The 15,078-nt window shown below is 51.8% G+C and overlaps 1 protein-coding gene across 1 annotated transcript in view; it reads right to left on the bottom strand.

The window, feature by feature from the left end:
- Positions 1 to 413: 413 nt before the first annotated feature.
- The window catches only part of SLC15A4 (solute carrier family 15 member 4), a 235,254-nt gene continuing 220,589 nt past the window's right edge, over positions 414 to 15,078 (bottom strand). The window contains exon 8 of the mRNA XM_069215370.1: positions 414 to 2,410. Within this exon, the coding sequence (XP_069071471.1) occupies positions 2,262 to 2,410 (149 nt within the window). The 3' untranslated portion in view covers positions 414 to 2,261. The remainder of the gene's footprint in view (positions 2,411 to 15,078) is intronic.

The raw sequence follows: 15,078 nt of genomic DNA, 5'->3' as shown, positions 1-15,078 counted from the left end.
TTGCTGCTCCAGGACGAAGGTAACAGGGCCACACACCTCTTGGGGAGTTACACGCCCAGTGCCAACAGGGCTGAAGCAGATGGGTATCGAGCTGTGGACAGTGCAAGGAACAGTGCCTCAATGTGCTTTTGCCTTACGCCTGGCGCATTGTGGAGGGGGTCGGATGGTGTGTTCCAAAATGTAGGGAGGCGCATCCCCTGTGCTGCTTCTTGCAAGAGGGCTCGAAGGGAAGGAAATATACCATAGAAATAATATTACAGCAGTCTGGTTCCCAAAGCCTTTTCTCGTGAGTGGTTTGAGTTTGAAAACTCAAGTTGCAAACCAGTCAGAAGAACGACAGCTAATGAAAGAAAAGGGCGTTGTGGCTCTAGCCCGAAATTTTAAATAAATCGCAGAAAATAAAGGGCAAAAAATAGAGTTTGACAATTTTTATTTCAAAATAAGTTTTCTTTCCATCAGAAAGCTCGAAAATACATTTACAGGGAAAGGGTTAAATGCTCTAGGTGAATAAATACAACTTAAGAGATGAAAGTCTCGTCTTTCTTCTGAAACTCACAAATCCAGAACTCTTCCTCTGCAGCCAAACCTGTAACTGAAGGCACTTCTGTAACTCAGGAAGAAATATGTACCTGCTACATTAGCATATTTTTTTATCCGCTTAATGAAACAGGAGAAACAAATTGTTAAAAACACAAAACAGCACAAGTAAGGTCAGAGAACTGTTTTAAAAATCGACTTCTGAGATGAATTAGTTTACAATACAGTTCTTCAGTTTTTAAACATAATCTTAGGCAATGTGTCACAGTAAGGGGCAAAGTCTCGCAGACTCGCCTAGGAAAAAAAAACATCAAAACACCCCAAAACCCATGATAAGGAAAATTGTGAACGGGTTTATCCGAGAACATCCTTCCCGCCCCGGGACTGAACCAATGGGAAGGCTTATTGACAAGTATTGCACATTCTACTGGGTGAAGGTCCAACTCGGGCAGAAAGGGTAGGTCCCACCTTCTCTGCTTGTATTATCCGACCGCTACCGAACGATATGAGGGGTGGGCAGAACCCCGCTTAAAGGTCTAGTCCTAGGGATTCCACTCGGTGCCTCCTTTTCAGTAGCAGAAAAACATAATTCAACTCATTTTAATAGAAAAGCAAGAGACACCATACATCGGTAACAGTGTAAATTTATATGTGAAAACATATATGCACTCAAATGGTGAAAGACCATAGTCTTCGAACATAGTAACGACAAAGATCCCAGGTTTTCAAACCATGACCGATGCAACCAATTGTAACAAGGACTGGTATGCGAACAGCTGCATCAGGGCTGGACTCGAACCATAAATGCTGTGTGGATCTGGTGAGAAAGATGGAGACCTCTGCATTACACTACACAATATACGACAAGCCCGGAAAAGAGAATTCCAAAATAGGCTAATAAAGAATTCTCCTCCAATGCTCCGTGTGCACGCAAAGTTTAACGGAGATCAGATTTAAAATGGTGCTTATAAGAATATCCATGTGGTGTGTTGAAGGTGTGGACTCACTCTCTGCCGCTGTGGACAGGCTTTCCCTAGCCTAATGTACCACCTGGGCCACACCTCCTAATGTAACTCCGCTCTATATGTTCCAGTAATACAAGTGTTAGGCAGACAGAAAAGCACAAGCCGATCACTCAGGAGTGGGAATGGAAGACTGATTCTTACCCGGAACAGGTTCTATATCATCACACACTAACAAAACAGGAGTATAATTGTCTTGAATTCTATGGAATATTAAAATACTGTACATATGAATCAAACCACCGTGTGGTTTCAAACTAAGGGAAATAACCTGTCATGCCATGTTCTCAAATAGTGGATACGAAAATTCTGAATGCTGAAGCAATTTCACACCATAAACAGAATGAAAGCATAATACTTCCGGGTGGAGGCAAATATAATGGCCAGTGAATGAACTTTTTCATGAGTAAATAGTGCAAAATTGCCTTGACCTTTTACACAAGTCGGGCGATTAGCCAGTAACAAATCAGTATAAAGGAAGGTAGCTCGGATCACAGGCGCAGTATTTGCTAAAATCCCTGGGTGGAAGCTAAGAAAATATTTTAAAATCTTCTGCTGATTCATGAATCCACAGCCAGACTTCATGTCACTGACGCGCTGAAAGTCACTGTGCCGCTGACACGCAGCTAGTCCGTATTCCATCAGTGCACCATCAATCGTTGTTGCATAGATGCGCTCTGGTCTCTCAAGCGGCTCTTGGTGTCAGGTCCTTCCATTCGCTGAGTGTCGGCCTGTCCTGGACTTCTGGCGCTCGAATCGTACGGAAACAATGAGAAACAGTATCAGCGTCGCCGCCTGGATTCCCGCCAGCAGGAAGAAGTATTTGTTCAAAAAGCAGCGGTTGATGTTCCCTGAAGAGAAAACACAAAAGAAAGGTCTGGTTTCAGAATCAGGTGCGGATCAACTGGATACAGTACTGGGGAGTTAGAGTCTTTACTACTAGGCTACAGTAATGAACCTCTTCGCCGGAGACTTACTTTCGGTCCTATGTGGAAGGCCTCACCAGTTGCACACGTTAGACTCTAGCCGGACCTAGACTTTGATGGTTAGGCCTTGCTTGCGGTTCCCATACAGCTACCTCAACGAGCGTGCACCGATGTGCTCTACATAGCAGACAGCGGATTCTATTTAAAATCTACAGAGTTAACACAATTAACAAATTAATTGAACTAAAAAAAATACATCCTGCAGGTGATACACGTTGAAGGCATTTAGGAGCAGCCCGCCTTCCATTCGCCACAGAGAATAACTTTGTGTAGGTCAGACCTTCCTTCCAAGGTTGTCTCATAGGAAGGCTCCCAAGATGTTCCCAGATTAAACATTAAGAAAGTGCCCCTGAAGATGGAAGGTTAGCCATCCATTAGTAAATGTGCTCTGAGAGTTGCTCCATGTCACGAACAATAGCACATGGCCCGCATCCAGCCGCCATGGCCAGCAGCGCACTTCAGCGTATTATTAGCGGAGGCAGGGGAAGCGATCCATCAGAAATACTTTCTTGCAAGCGGTGCAGACTGTGCACGCACAGGCTCTGCTTCCAACGGCTTTAATTAGGGAAAGTTAAGGTGCAATTATATTAAATTATATTAAAAGTGATTGAATAGAATTACTCTTCTCCTAGCATTTAAAACACAGTCTACATTTGAAACTCCATCCACGTGGATGTGAAGTATTTAAAAAGCAGTAATTTTCCATTACTGGTTGACATGGTAATTACTTGAAAATGGTATTTTTGTCTTGCAGGAATAGCTGAATCATTTCAAGTGCTGCAGATAAAATTTGGAGTTCGAACATCTATGTTGAAAAACAACACAATTAAATTCAGGAGCCTGAATAAAAGGCCGACACTCGAACTCTGAGCCCCCTGCAGGCCAAGCACATACACTGCTGCATCTGTGTCAGCCAAAGACACCCCGCATCCCTGCTTGTCTCATAACAGAGGATGCACTAAGATGTCATTAAGAGATCATGTGTTTAAGGTATTTAAGTATTTGCTGCAGCTAAGTGGTTCTGCCAATGTTAGACTTTAAATGGTATCATAAACTCCGCCTTCAAGCAATATCAGCAAATCAGTTCCGCATGTTAGGGCGTCACAACTTTTGGGGGAGGAGAGGGTACGGCCACTTCACAAATTATTCCAATGCTCAGTTTTGTGACCTGTGAAGGGAATGTGTCTCGGTGCCTGTCAGTCACATCAAGCGCTGTTCTCTTCGCCTGAGTGTGGCCACGCTGTGCGTTTAGAATCACAATTTATTTTGTGGTAGAACAGTGCAAAGATGCCAAATGATTTCAGTGATCCTGCTCGTGCAAGTTAGCTGCGGGGAAATGGCCTTGGAGGGACTATTTTATCACAGGTTTCCCTCAGGGTCCTTGGCTCACCACTGAGGTCTGCTGAGACGCCACACACAACCAGAGTTACATCAAAAAGGGTGGGAGAGGATTGGCCTCTTTGGTGCAGTGCCCCTATGGGGAGGGGGGTGGGGGGGGGGGGGGCGTGAACTCCCACCAGGATTGATGCACATGGGTGACCTCAAAGCTAGCTCGGAGGGGTCTCCTGCCACCGCTTTACGCGTGGCTTCTGTGTTTGGTGAGACTGAAGGCGTGGCCTACACTAAGGAAACTACAAAAAAAAAAACTATTTTTCACTGTGGTGGTATTTTCAATGCATTTCTAAAGCGCAGATTAGTCAAAAATCACTGAATGCAAGCACACATCCAGACCCTCAGGTTTCCCAAAGAAAGAATCTCTTAATTGTCTTGTATAAAGAGTAAATATGCAGAAATCAGGTGCTCGGTGCACCTGTGATCAAGCCGTGCCAGGTAAAGCATGTAAAGTTCTTTGTATATCCAGCGTACAGCAGCTGCCCAAGAGTTCACCCCCTGCGATACCACAACGGTTCTGGAGCCGGGGGAGCTCTGAATTACCAACAAAATTCTAAATACTATTTGCTTGCAAACGTCTCGGGCCCCGAGGGCAGAGAACAGGTTCTCCATGTAAGACTTCAAAGCTCAGGAAGCCACTTGTGTTCTGATGAGGGCACAACGCATCGACATTCAGGTGACTGAACGTTAAAGGTAAGTAGCAGGGCATGGACCCGCGACTGACCCCTAGCAGGACATCATGGTACCAGGAGGTGCAAGGCTCTCCAAGATGGAAGTGAAGGTGGACTAGTCCAGGGAGCGAGGGTGGCTGGGAGGACCTCACGGGTTCAAGGTAAGGGTGTCTGAATGGTGGACACCTCATCTCTTCAATAAAACCTGCTAATGGCTGAGAAGGATGCCTGATGGGCAGGTGTGGTGGGCAGGACAGGTGTGGTGGACAGGTGTGATGGGCAGGACAGGTGTGGTGGGCAGCTGTGTTGGGAAGGACAGGTGTGATGGACAGGTGTGGTGGGCAGGTCAGGTGTGGTGGACAGGTGTGGTGGGCAGGACAGGTGTGGTGGACAGGTGTGGTGGGCAGGACAGGTGTGGTGGACAGGACAGGTGTGGTGGGAAGGACAGGTGTGGTGGGAAGGACAGGTGTGGTGGACAGGTGTGGTGGACAGGTGTGATGGGCAGGTGTGATGGGCAGGTGTGATGGGCAGGTGTGATGGGCAGGTGGGCAGGACAGGTGTGGTGGACAGGGCAGGTGTGGTGGGCAGGACAGGTGTGGTGGGCAGGAAAGGTGTGGTGGGCAGGTGTGGTGGGCAGGTGTGGTGGGCAGGTGTGGTGGACAGGTGTGGTGGACAGGTGTGGTGGACAGGACAGGTGTGGTGGGCAGGACAGGTGTGGTGGGCAGGACAGGTGTGGTGGACAGGTGTGGTGGACAGGTGTGGTGGACAGGTGTGGTGGGAAGGACAGGTGTGGTGGGCAGGACAGGTGTGATGGACAGGTGTGGTGGGCAGGTGTGATGGACAGGTGTGGTGGGCAGGACAGGTGTGGTGGACAGGACAGGTGTGGTGGGCAGGACAGGTGTGATGGACAGGTGTGGTGGGCAGGTGTGATGGACCGGTGTGGTGGGCAAGACAGGTGTGGTGGACAGGACAGGTGTGGTGGGCAGGACAGGTGTGGTGGACAGGTGTGGTGGGAAGGACAGGTGTGGTGGACAGGTGTGGTGGACAGGTGTGGTGGACAGGTGTGGTGGACAGGTGTGGTGGGCAGGACAGGTGTGATGGACAGGTGTGGTGGGCAGGTGTGATGGGCAGGTGTGATGGACAGGTGTGGTGGGCAGGACAGGTGTGGTACTGCTGCAGGCCCCGTGGGACATGTTGTGCGACGTATTGGAGATCTTCTCCAAAGGCAGGCGATAGGTTGGACGTTTTAGGATGTTAGTCAGGAGAATGTCCTCCTATCCCCCTCGAATACAATCATCTCCTCAACAGGGATTAATCGCTTATCTTTAGCCAGGTAAATGCAAACCGCCTTCCCGGTTTGGAAGTGGGGGAAAGGTCTTTATGTTGTCCGTTCATGGGGCTTTTAATAAATAGGGACTTGGATTGTCTTTTACAGCAATGTTAGCATCTGCTGGCTTCAGTTTCAAGGCATCTGTGTCGGGATATATGTAAAGCATGCAGTTAATAGGCAATGCTCCAAAAACTGGCAATCACGAATAACTACTGGAGTAACTTCTAACTATACTGGTAGGGTAAACAAAGGAGATGTTGAAAATAAACACGTTCTGCAGTTTAACCAATGAAATCAAACAACACATCACCCAGGAGCAGGCTCACTCTGAGGCTTCCCGGAAAGTAGTGTTCTCTCTCTCTCCAGCAAAATGCAAGTATTTATAAGTGAAAAAGATACAGAACTTTCAGACTGAATTAATGGCCCAAATATAAAAATATACTTTACATTTAGCACTCGCATACTTCTGCAGGAGGACACCCAGAAACGCCTCTTCTAGCTTCGGGAGGAATGGCTCTAAGAAGCAATAGATTAGAGGGCAGCTGATACTGATGCAAGCAGATCATTCATTACCATTCAAGCTAACCTGATAAAAAGCCTGCAGGGACTCGCGCTCAGCGGCTGAAATAATACGATATTGAAGTGTTCACAGGGAGTGAGGCATCTGCTTGGGTTTGAATGGCAGCTGCGGACTACGCAACGCGAACTCTGCAAATGAATGATGTCCGCAACAGTGCCCAAGCGCTTTCCTGGGGTGCTCTCGGCAACTTGGAAAGATGCCACATCGTTACCCCAGTGCCATCTTTGGACACTCTGTGGCAGGGAGTGATGCTCGCAACAGTGGACATGCGCTATCCCCTGGCGCTCTCCGTAGCAGAGAAGCATGCTCGCCACAGTACCCGAGCTCCATCTTCAGATGCTCTCTGTAGCTGGGAGTGATGCTCGCAGCAGTGGACAAGCGCTATCCACTGGCGCTCTCCGTAGCAGAGAAGCATGCTCGCCACAGTACCCAAGCTTCATCTTCGGATGCTCTCTGTAGTTGAGAGTGATGCTCGCAACAGTGGACAAGCGCTATCCCCTGGCGCTCTCCGTGGCAGGGAAGGATGCTCGCAAAGGTAGCAAGCTCCCTCTTCGGATGCTCTCTGTAGCTGGGAGTGATGCTCGCAACAGTGGACATGCGCTATCCCCTGGCGCTCTCCATGGCAGAGAAGGACGCTCGCAGCAGTAGCGAACTCCATCTTCAGATGCTCTCTGTAGCTGGGAGTGATGCTCGCAGCAGTGGACAAGCGCTATCCACTGGCGCTCTCCGTGGCAGGGAAGCATGCTCGCCACAGTACCCAAGCTTCATGTTCAGATGCTCTCTGTAGTTGAGAGTGATGCTCACAACAGTGGACAAGCGCTATCCCCTGGCACTCTCCGTGGCAGGGAAGGATGCTCGCAAAGGTAGCAAGCTCCCTCTTCGGATGCTCTCTGTAGCTGGGAGTGATGCTCGCAACAGTGGACATGCGCTATCCCCTGGCGCTCTCCGTGGCAGAGAAGCATGCTCGCCACAGTACCCAAGCTTCATCTTCGGATGCTCTCTGTAGTTGAGAGTGATGCTCGCAACAGTGGACAAGCGCTATCCCCTGGCACTCTCCGTGGCAGGGAAGGATGCTCGCAAAGGTAGCGAGCTCCCTCTTCGGATGCTCTCTGTAGCTGGGAGTGATGCTCGCAACAGTGGACATGCGCTATCCCCTGGCGCTCTCCGTGGCAGAGAAGCATGCTCGCCACAGTACCCAAGCTTCATCTTCGGATGCTCTCTGTAGTTGAGAGTGATGCTCGCAACAGTGGACAAGCGCTATCCCCTGGCACTCTCCGTGGCAGGGAAGGATGCTCGCAAAGGTAGCGAGCTCCCTCTTCGGATGCTCTCTGTAGCTGGGAGTGATGCTCGCAACAGTGGACAAGCGCTATCCCCTGGCGCTCTCCATGGCAGGGAAGGATGCTCGCACCAGTAGCGAGCTCCATCTTCGGATGCTCTCTGTAGCTGGGAGTGATGCTCGCAACAGTGGGCATGCGCTATCCCCTGGCGCTCTCCGTGGCAGAGAAGGACGCTCGCAGCAGTAGCGAGCTCCATCTTCGGATGCTCTCTGTAGCTGGGAGTGACGCTCGCAACAGTGGACAAGCGCTATCCCCTGGCGCTCTCCGTGGCAGGGAAGGATGCTCGCAACAGTACCCGAGTTCCATCTTCAGATGCTCTCTGTAGCTGGGAGTGACGCTCGCAACAGTGGACATGCGCTATCCCCTGGTGCTCTCCGTGGCAGGGAAGGATGCTCGCAGCAGTAGCGAGCTCCATCTTCGGATGCTCTCTGTAGCTGGGAGTGATGCTCGCAAAAGTGGACATGCGCTATCCCCTGGCGCTCTCCGTGGCAGGGAAGGATGCTCGCAACAGTACCCGAGCTCCATCTTCAGATGCTCTCTGTAGCTGGGAGTGATGCTCGCAACAGTGGACAAGCGCTATCCCCTGGCGCTCTCCGTGGCAGGGAAGGATGCTCGCAACAGTACCCGAGCTCCATCTTCAGATGCTCTCTGTAGCTGGGAGTGATGCTCGCAACAGTGGACATGCGCTATCCCCTGGCGCTCTCCGTGGCAGAGAAGGACGCTCGCAGCAGTAGCGAGCTCCATCTTGGGATGCTCTCTGTAGCTGGGAATGATGCTTACAATCGTACCCAGGCACTATCTTGGGCAGAAGAGTATTATTCAATGAAGTTCGAGGAGTGTGAATCTCACATTTTCAGACAGAAAAAGCAGTTGGCCGCAGGGTGAATGTGTGTGGTGACCAAGAGTCAAGATTGAGTTTTCCCATGAGGAGAAGGGTCAGTAGAGATTTGCACCTCTCTACTGATTTAGAGTTTGGAAGACAGGTGTTTCTCTGCAATGTTTGACATAGTCGTCCGTCCAACTTTTCCTACACAGACCGTAACTGCCATGACGGCGGATCCTGCCAACGTATAGACATGGCTGTGGGGCTGGCGGACATCTCATTATTTTTCTAGCAGTGTAAAAGCAGTAAAGTCCTCCGTCACCCTGTCTGCCTTTACGCCACATCCTAGAACCTAAACCAGGCCCGCTGTCTACAGTGGCACAGTAAGCGTAAAACAAAAGTTTGCAAAACTAGCCAGAGGGATAGCCAGTGATTAGAACATCTGCAAGCTTTAGTCCCACCCTCTTGGGTGCTTGATTACCAGTGGAAACTTGAGATTAGTGCATCTTTATACCACCGATGTTTGTGAATTTGAAGAAGTAGCAAGTTTGCATCCATTCAAGGAGTACATCTATGGGTCTACATTTCCGGCTTTTTTGGTAAATAGGTCACAGAATATATTTAAATTTCTCATCCAAAAAATGAACAAGTTAAAAACTTTTATGAAATCAGTGTGACAAGAAAATCCCACACCAACATGGCAGACCCGACAAGGAGAGGTGGGTGGAGAAAGGAAGCAGTGGGTGGAGACAGAAATAAGCAGAGGGTGCAGAGAGGAAGCAGTGGGTGCAGAGAGGAAGCAGTGGGTGCAGAGAGGAAGAGGTGGGTGCAAAGAGGAAGAGGTGGGTGCAAAGAGGAAGCAGTGGGTGGAAAGAGGAAGAGGTGGGTGCAGAGAGGAAGCGGTGGGTGCAGAGAGGAAGCGGTGGGTGCAGAGAGGAAGCGGTGGGTGCAGAGAGGAAGCAGTGGGTGCAGAGAGGAAGCAGTGGGTGCAGAGAGGAAGCCGTGACAGGAAGCAGTGGGTGCAGGGAGGAAGCGGTGGGTGCAGAGAGGAAGCGGTGGGTGCAGAGAGGAAGCGGTGGGTGCAAAGAGGAAGCGGTGGGTGCAAAGAGGAAGCGGTGGGTGCAGAGAGGAAGCGGTGGGTGCAGAGAGGAAGCAGTGACAGGAAGCAGTGGGTGCAGAGAGGAAGCAGTGGGTGCAAAGAGGAAGCAGTGGGTGCAGAGAGGAAGCCGTGACAGGAAGCGGTGGGTGCAGAGAGGAAGCAGTGACAGGAAGCGGTGAGTGCAGAGAGGAAGTAGTGACAGGAAGCGGTGGGTGCAGAGAGGAAGAAGCGGTGGGAGCAGAGAGGAAGAAGCGGTGGGAGCAGAGAGGAAGCCGTGACAGGAAGCAGTGGGTGCAGGGAGGAAGCGGTGAGTGCAGAGAGGAAGAAGCGGTGAGTGCAGAGAGGAAGAAGCGGTGAGTGCAGAGAGGAAGAAGCGGTGAGTGCAGAGAGGAAGAAGCGGTGAGTGCAGAGAGGAAGTAGCGGTGGGAATTAGCGGTGGGTGCAGAGAGGATGAAGTGGTGGCTGCAGAGAGGAAGAAGCGGTGGGTGCAGAGAGGAAGAAGCTGTGGGTGCAGAAAGGAAGAAGCGGTGGGAGCAGAAAGGAAGCGGTGGGTGTAGAGAGGAAAAAGCGGAGGGTACAGAGAGGAAGAAGCGGAGGGTACAGAGAGGAAAAAGCGGAGGGTACAGAGAGGAAAAAGCGGAGGGTGCAGAGAGGAAAAAGCGGAGGGTGCAGAGAGGAAAAAGCGGAGGGTGCAGAGAGGAAAAAGCGGAGGGTGCAGAGAGGAAAAAGCGGTGGGTGCAGAGAGGAAGAAGCGGTGGGTGCAGAGAGGAAGAAGCGGTGGGTGCAGAGGGGAGGAAGCGGTGGGTGCAGAGAGGAAGCGGTGGGTGCAGAGAGGAAGCAGTGGGTGCAAAGAGGAAGCAGTGGGTGCAGAGAGGAAGCAGTGGGTGCAGAGAGGAAGCAGTGACAGGAAGCAGTGGGTGCAGAGAGGAAGCAGTGGGTGCAAAGAGGAAGCAGTGGGTGCAGAGAGGAAGCCGTGACAGGAAGCGGTGGGTGCAGAGAGGAAAAAGCGGAGGGTGCAGAGAGGAAAAAGCGGAGGGTGCAGAGAGGAAAAAGCGGAGGGTGCAGAGAGGAAAAAGCAGAGGGTGCAGAGAGGAAAAAGCGGTGGGTGCAGAGAGGAAGAAGCGGTGGGTGCAGAGGGGAGGAAGCGGTGGGTGCAGAGGGGAGGAAGCGGTGGGTGCAGAGGGGAGGAAGCGGTGGGTGCAGAGGGGAAGAAGCAGTGGGTGCAGAGAGGAAGAAGCAGTGGGTGCAGAGAGGAAGAAGCAGTGGGTGCAGAGAGGAAGAAGCAGTGGGTGCAGAGAGGAAGAAGCAGTGGGTGCAGAGAGGAAGGGGTGGGTGCAGAGAGGAAGGGGTGGGTGCAGAGAGGAAGCGGTGGCTGCAGAAAGAAAGAAGCGGTGGGTGTAGAGAGGAAGCGTGGGTGCAGAGAGGAAGCGGTGGGTGCAGAGAGGACGCGGTGGGTGCAGAGAGGACGCGGTGGGTGCAGAGAGGACGCGGTGGGTGCAGAGAGGACGCGGTGGGTGCAGAGAGGACGCGGTGGGAGCAGAGAGGACGCGGTGGGTGCAGAGAGGACGCGGTGGGTGCAGAGAGGACGCGGTGGGTGCAGAGAGGACGCGGTGGGTGCAGAGAGGACGCGGTGGGTGCAGAGAGGACGCGGTGGGTGCAGAGAGGAAGCGGTGGGGGCAGAGAGGAAGCGGCGGGGGCAGAGAGGAAGCGGCGGGGGCAGAGAGGAAGCGGCGGGGGCAGAGAGGAAGCGGCGGGGGCAGAGAGGAAGCGGCGGGGGCAGAGAGGAAGCGGCGGGGGCAGAGAGGAAGCGGCGGGGGCAGAGAGGAAGCGGCGGGAGCAGAGAGGAAGCGGCGGGAGCAGAGAGGAAGCGGCGGGAGCAGAGAGGAAGCGGCGGGAGCAGAAAGGAAGAAGTGGTGGCTGCAGAGAGGAAGCGGTGGGTGCAGAGAGAAAGAAGCGGTGGGTGCAGAGAGGAAGCGGTGGGTGCAGAGAGTAAGAAGCTAAAGAAGTGGTGGGTGCAGAAAGAAAGAAGCGGTGGGTGCATAGAGGAGTCAGTGAGTGCAGAGAGGAGCGGTGGGTGCAGGGAGGAAGCGGTGGGTGCAGAGGAAGTGGGGGTCGTACACAGTGGAAGCCATGGGAGCACAGCGGAAGCCGTAGGCGCCGAGGGGAGGCCGTAGATGCACAACGGAGGTCGTAGATGCAGAGGGGAGGCTGTGGGCACAGAGGGGAGGCCGTGGGTGCTGAGGTGAGGCCGGAGGCGCAGAGGGGAGGTCATGGGTATTGAGGTGACGCCGGAGGCGCAGAAGGAAGGCTGTGAGTGCAGAGGGGAGGCCAGAAGCACAGAGGGGAGGCCGGAAGGCGCAGAGGGGAGGCCGTGGATGCAGAGGGGAGGCCGTGGATGCAGAGGGGAGGCCGTGGATCTAGAGGGGAGGCCATGGATGCAGAGGGGTGTGAAATCACATTATGTAGTTCCTTTAGCTCTCCAAGTTCACAATAGGTACAGACTTAACTATCAGAGGGTGGATAACAATGGAACTGCTTTATGTATCTTTGCCAGCACGTGGCAGATTTTACAAAACATCTATCATCTTTGGCTGAATAGGGACGTTTAGCTGCAGCACCTGCAGAATTGTCATTATTCAGCAGAGATAGGCATCTTGGCCTTTTCCCTCATTAGCAGCGCAGGCACATTCCACGGTGGATGCTCTCTGGCAGTCCTCTCTCAGCACCAGAACCCCTGATTACATCTCATTTAACCTGCAGAGCCTGCAGTTAGCTGAATGTTCAGTGGTTGAATGATCTCCCTGTAGGGGTGGCTGGCCAGCACTACAAGGCCAGCGACATCCAACGCCTTCTCAATATTGGCTCCTGGCCACGTCGCAGGCCATCACCCTTCAGAGGCTGGCTCGCTGCCCACACTTCCATTACCCCATCCTTTCCCATTACACCCTCAGAAGCTTACAGCTTCCTCACATCTCAAGGATCAACAATTTCCAAGCAAAACCATTTAGAGGAATAGGGTAATTGTAATAGCGATTAATGCCCTTGTTTGTGACCTCTTACGACAGGCACCTAGCTACGACGGGTACCCACTGATATAAAGAAGCCCAGCTCTGCAGCATGCCCAATGATATAAAGTAATCCAGCTCTGCCTGGTGTCCAGCAGGATGGAGTAGTCCAGCTTGACCTTGTGCCCACTGAAATAAATAGTTCAGCTGTGGCACGTGCCCACTGGCATGAAGGAGTCCAGCCCTAGTTTGTGCCCACTGATGTAAAGTAGTTCAGTTCTGCCTCGTGCCCACTGGCATGAAGAAGCCATGTTCAGCCTCAGGCCCACTTATATAACGTAGTCCACCCGCTCACCTCAAGGAAAGTTTCCTCTCTGACTCTGTCCTAAGGTGTGATGGGGAACAGGAAGAACTGTCCTCTTGAGTGTGGGGGTAAGGAAAGGAGTGATCTTCCTCTGACTGGTGTTGGATGCATGATAATGTATCAGTGCTGAGGGTAACGAGGGTATCAGGTGCCAGCATAGCTTGTAGGTGGGGGATAAAGCAGGGTGGGTAAAAACTTCGCACTTGTATAGCGCATTACTCACCCATTAGGGTCTCAAGGCGCTGTACGCATACCGCTGTGGAACCCCTCCTGGCTTTTCCCTGTGAGGCGTCCACTCCTGGGCACCCCCAGGGTGAAGCCAGGCAACCAAGCGCTGTGAGGGCCGTTGTGGAGATTAAGCAAGCTATTGCCCAGAGTTACAGAGTGGGACCCATTAATTAGATTAGGCACCGAGGCGAGAATTATCTGGTCCAAGGGAATTGAGCCCAAGACCCACCGAGGCGGGAATTAAACCCTGGTCCCAGGCCAGATCTCTGCATCAGGGTCTGCCGCTCTAACCATTGTGCCACACTTCTCCACCCAGGGATGCGGGTGATCCACTACCTTGAGGGGCTGGATATCAGCAGGTTTCTCAAACTAAGAGATTAAAATAGATTAAGAAGATCCTTTGTGATAAGGAGGAACATGGCTAGGTTGAGGATCCCTCCCAGGTGCCAGTAAAGGATTGAGAGGGACCAGACTGGATGGACATCAGATAATCATGGATTCATCCAAATGTTGCCCGCCTGAGACCTGAGGGTACCTGCCTGTTAAGCAGGGACATGTAAAGGATTGAGAGGGACCAGACTGAAAGGACATCAGATAATCATGGATTCATCCAAATGTTGCCCGCCTGAGACCTGAGGTTACCTGCCTGTTAAGCAGGGACATGGAGCTCTGGGAGAACCAGCACATTCTCTGTCGGATCAAGAATATGGCCCTTCTTATTCCACAATCACACTGTGGGTCACCAAGATGTGCTTGTGGGGTGGGATGAGGGCACCTGGCCACGTGTCAGCTCATGTCAGTCATGAATAGGAGCTCAGGCGTGGAAGGAGCTTCACATACACAATGGTGATTTTACTTGATGCCAGAAAGTATGGTTTGGTTATGAGTTGAGTTCAAGGTCCATAGTGGTCCACTGCGTGTTGTAATAGAGGAGATGCCTCTGGCGGAAGGGCGCAGATACCAGGGGGGGCGATTCAGGAGAACTGGACAGATGAGCAGAAGGATGGTGGTACAGTAAAGCTGGCAGGTGAACGAAGACTGCACCCAGGGGGCAGGCAGAGAAACGGACTGCATGCAGGAGATGACAGAACTGACTGAGACACAGCTGGGCTTATGGGTTTGGCTGTCATGCAAGGGATGGGATTCAGGAGAACATTGACATGATAACAATAACCTGGGTAGTTGTTCACAATCCTTATTGAACAGGTCACTGAGGAGACTCCGTGACTCCCCATCACAGACTGACGAAAGAAACTTCACCAACCCACTGAGATCAGGGGCCAGTGATGGCCTCCACTGAAGCCAAGCTCTAGACCAGTTACCACAGGGCTGAAGAAACACAGCCAAGGTTCCTGGGCTCTTAGAGGGCCCGCGGAGATGTCCGTTCATCCCAAGTACGTCACATTAGTCACACAACGTTAAAGCTTGCCTAACATCCATCAGTTTGTTCTTCACTGAAAATGAATAAAAGGCTTTGCATTTTACCAGCTTGTCTAAATAACCCTCACATTTAGAACCTCTGCTTGGGCAGTAGGAAGCATGTTACAAGAATCTTATACAAGTGTTAAAAAAAAGTTGATACAATTGTTTAAAAAAAAAAAAAACAGTAGATACACCTGTGACATCGGCAAAAGAGGAGAGTGAAAGCAGACTGAGAAGGAGCAGCAAGAAAAAGGTAGAACATGAGGTGCTGCTGAAAACTCC

Source organism: Pleurodeles waltl, chromosome 11 (genome assembly GCF_031143425.1).
Source record: "Pleurodeles waltl isolate 20211129_DDA chromosome 11, aPleWal1.hap1.20221129, whole genome shotgun sequence".
Taxonomy (NCBI): domain Eukaryota; kingdom Metazoa; phylum Chordata; class Amphibia; order Caudata; family Salamandridae; genus Pleurodeles; species Pleurodeles waltl.
Note: the sequence above shows the minus strand (reverse complement) of the source record. Positions and strands in the feature narration are given on the sequence as shown.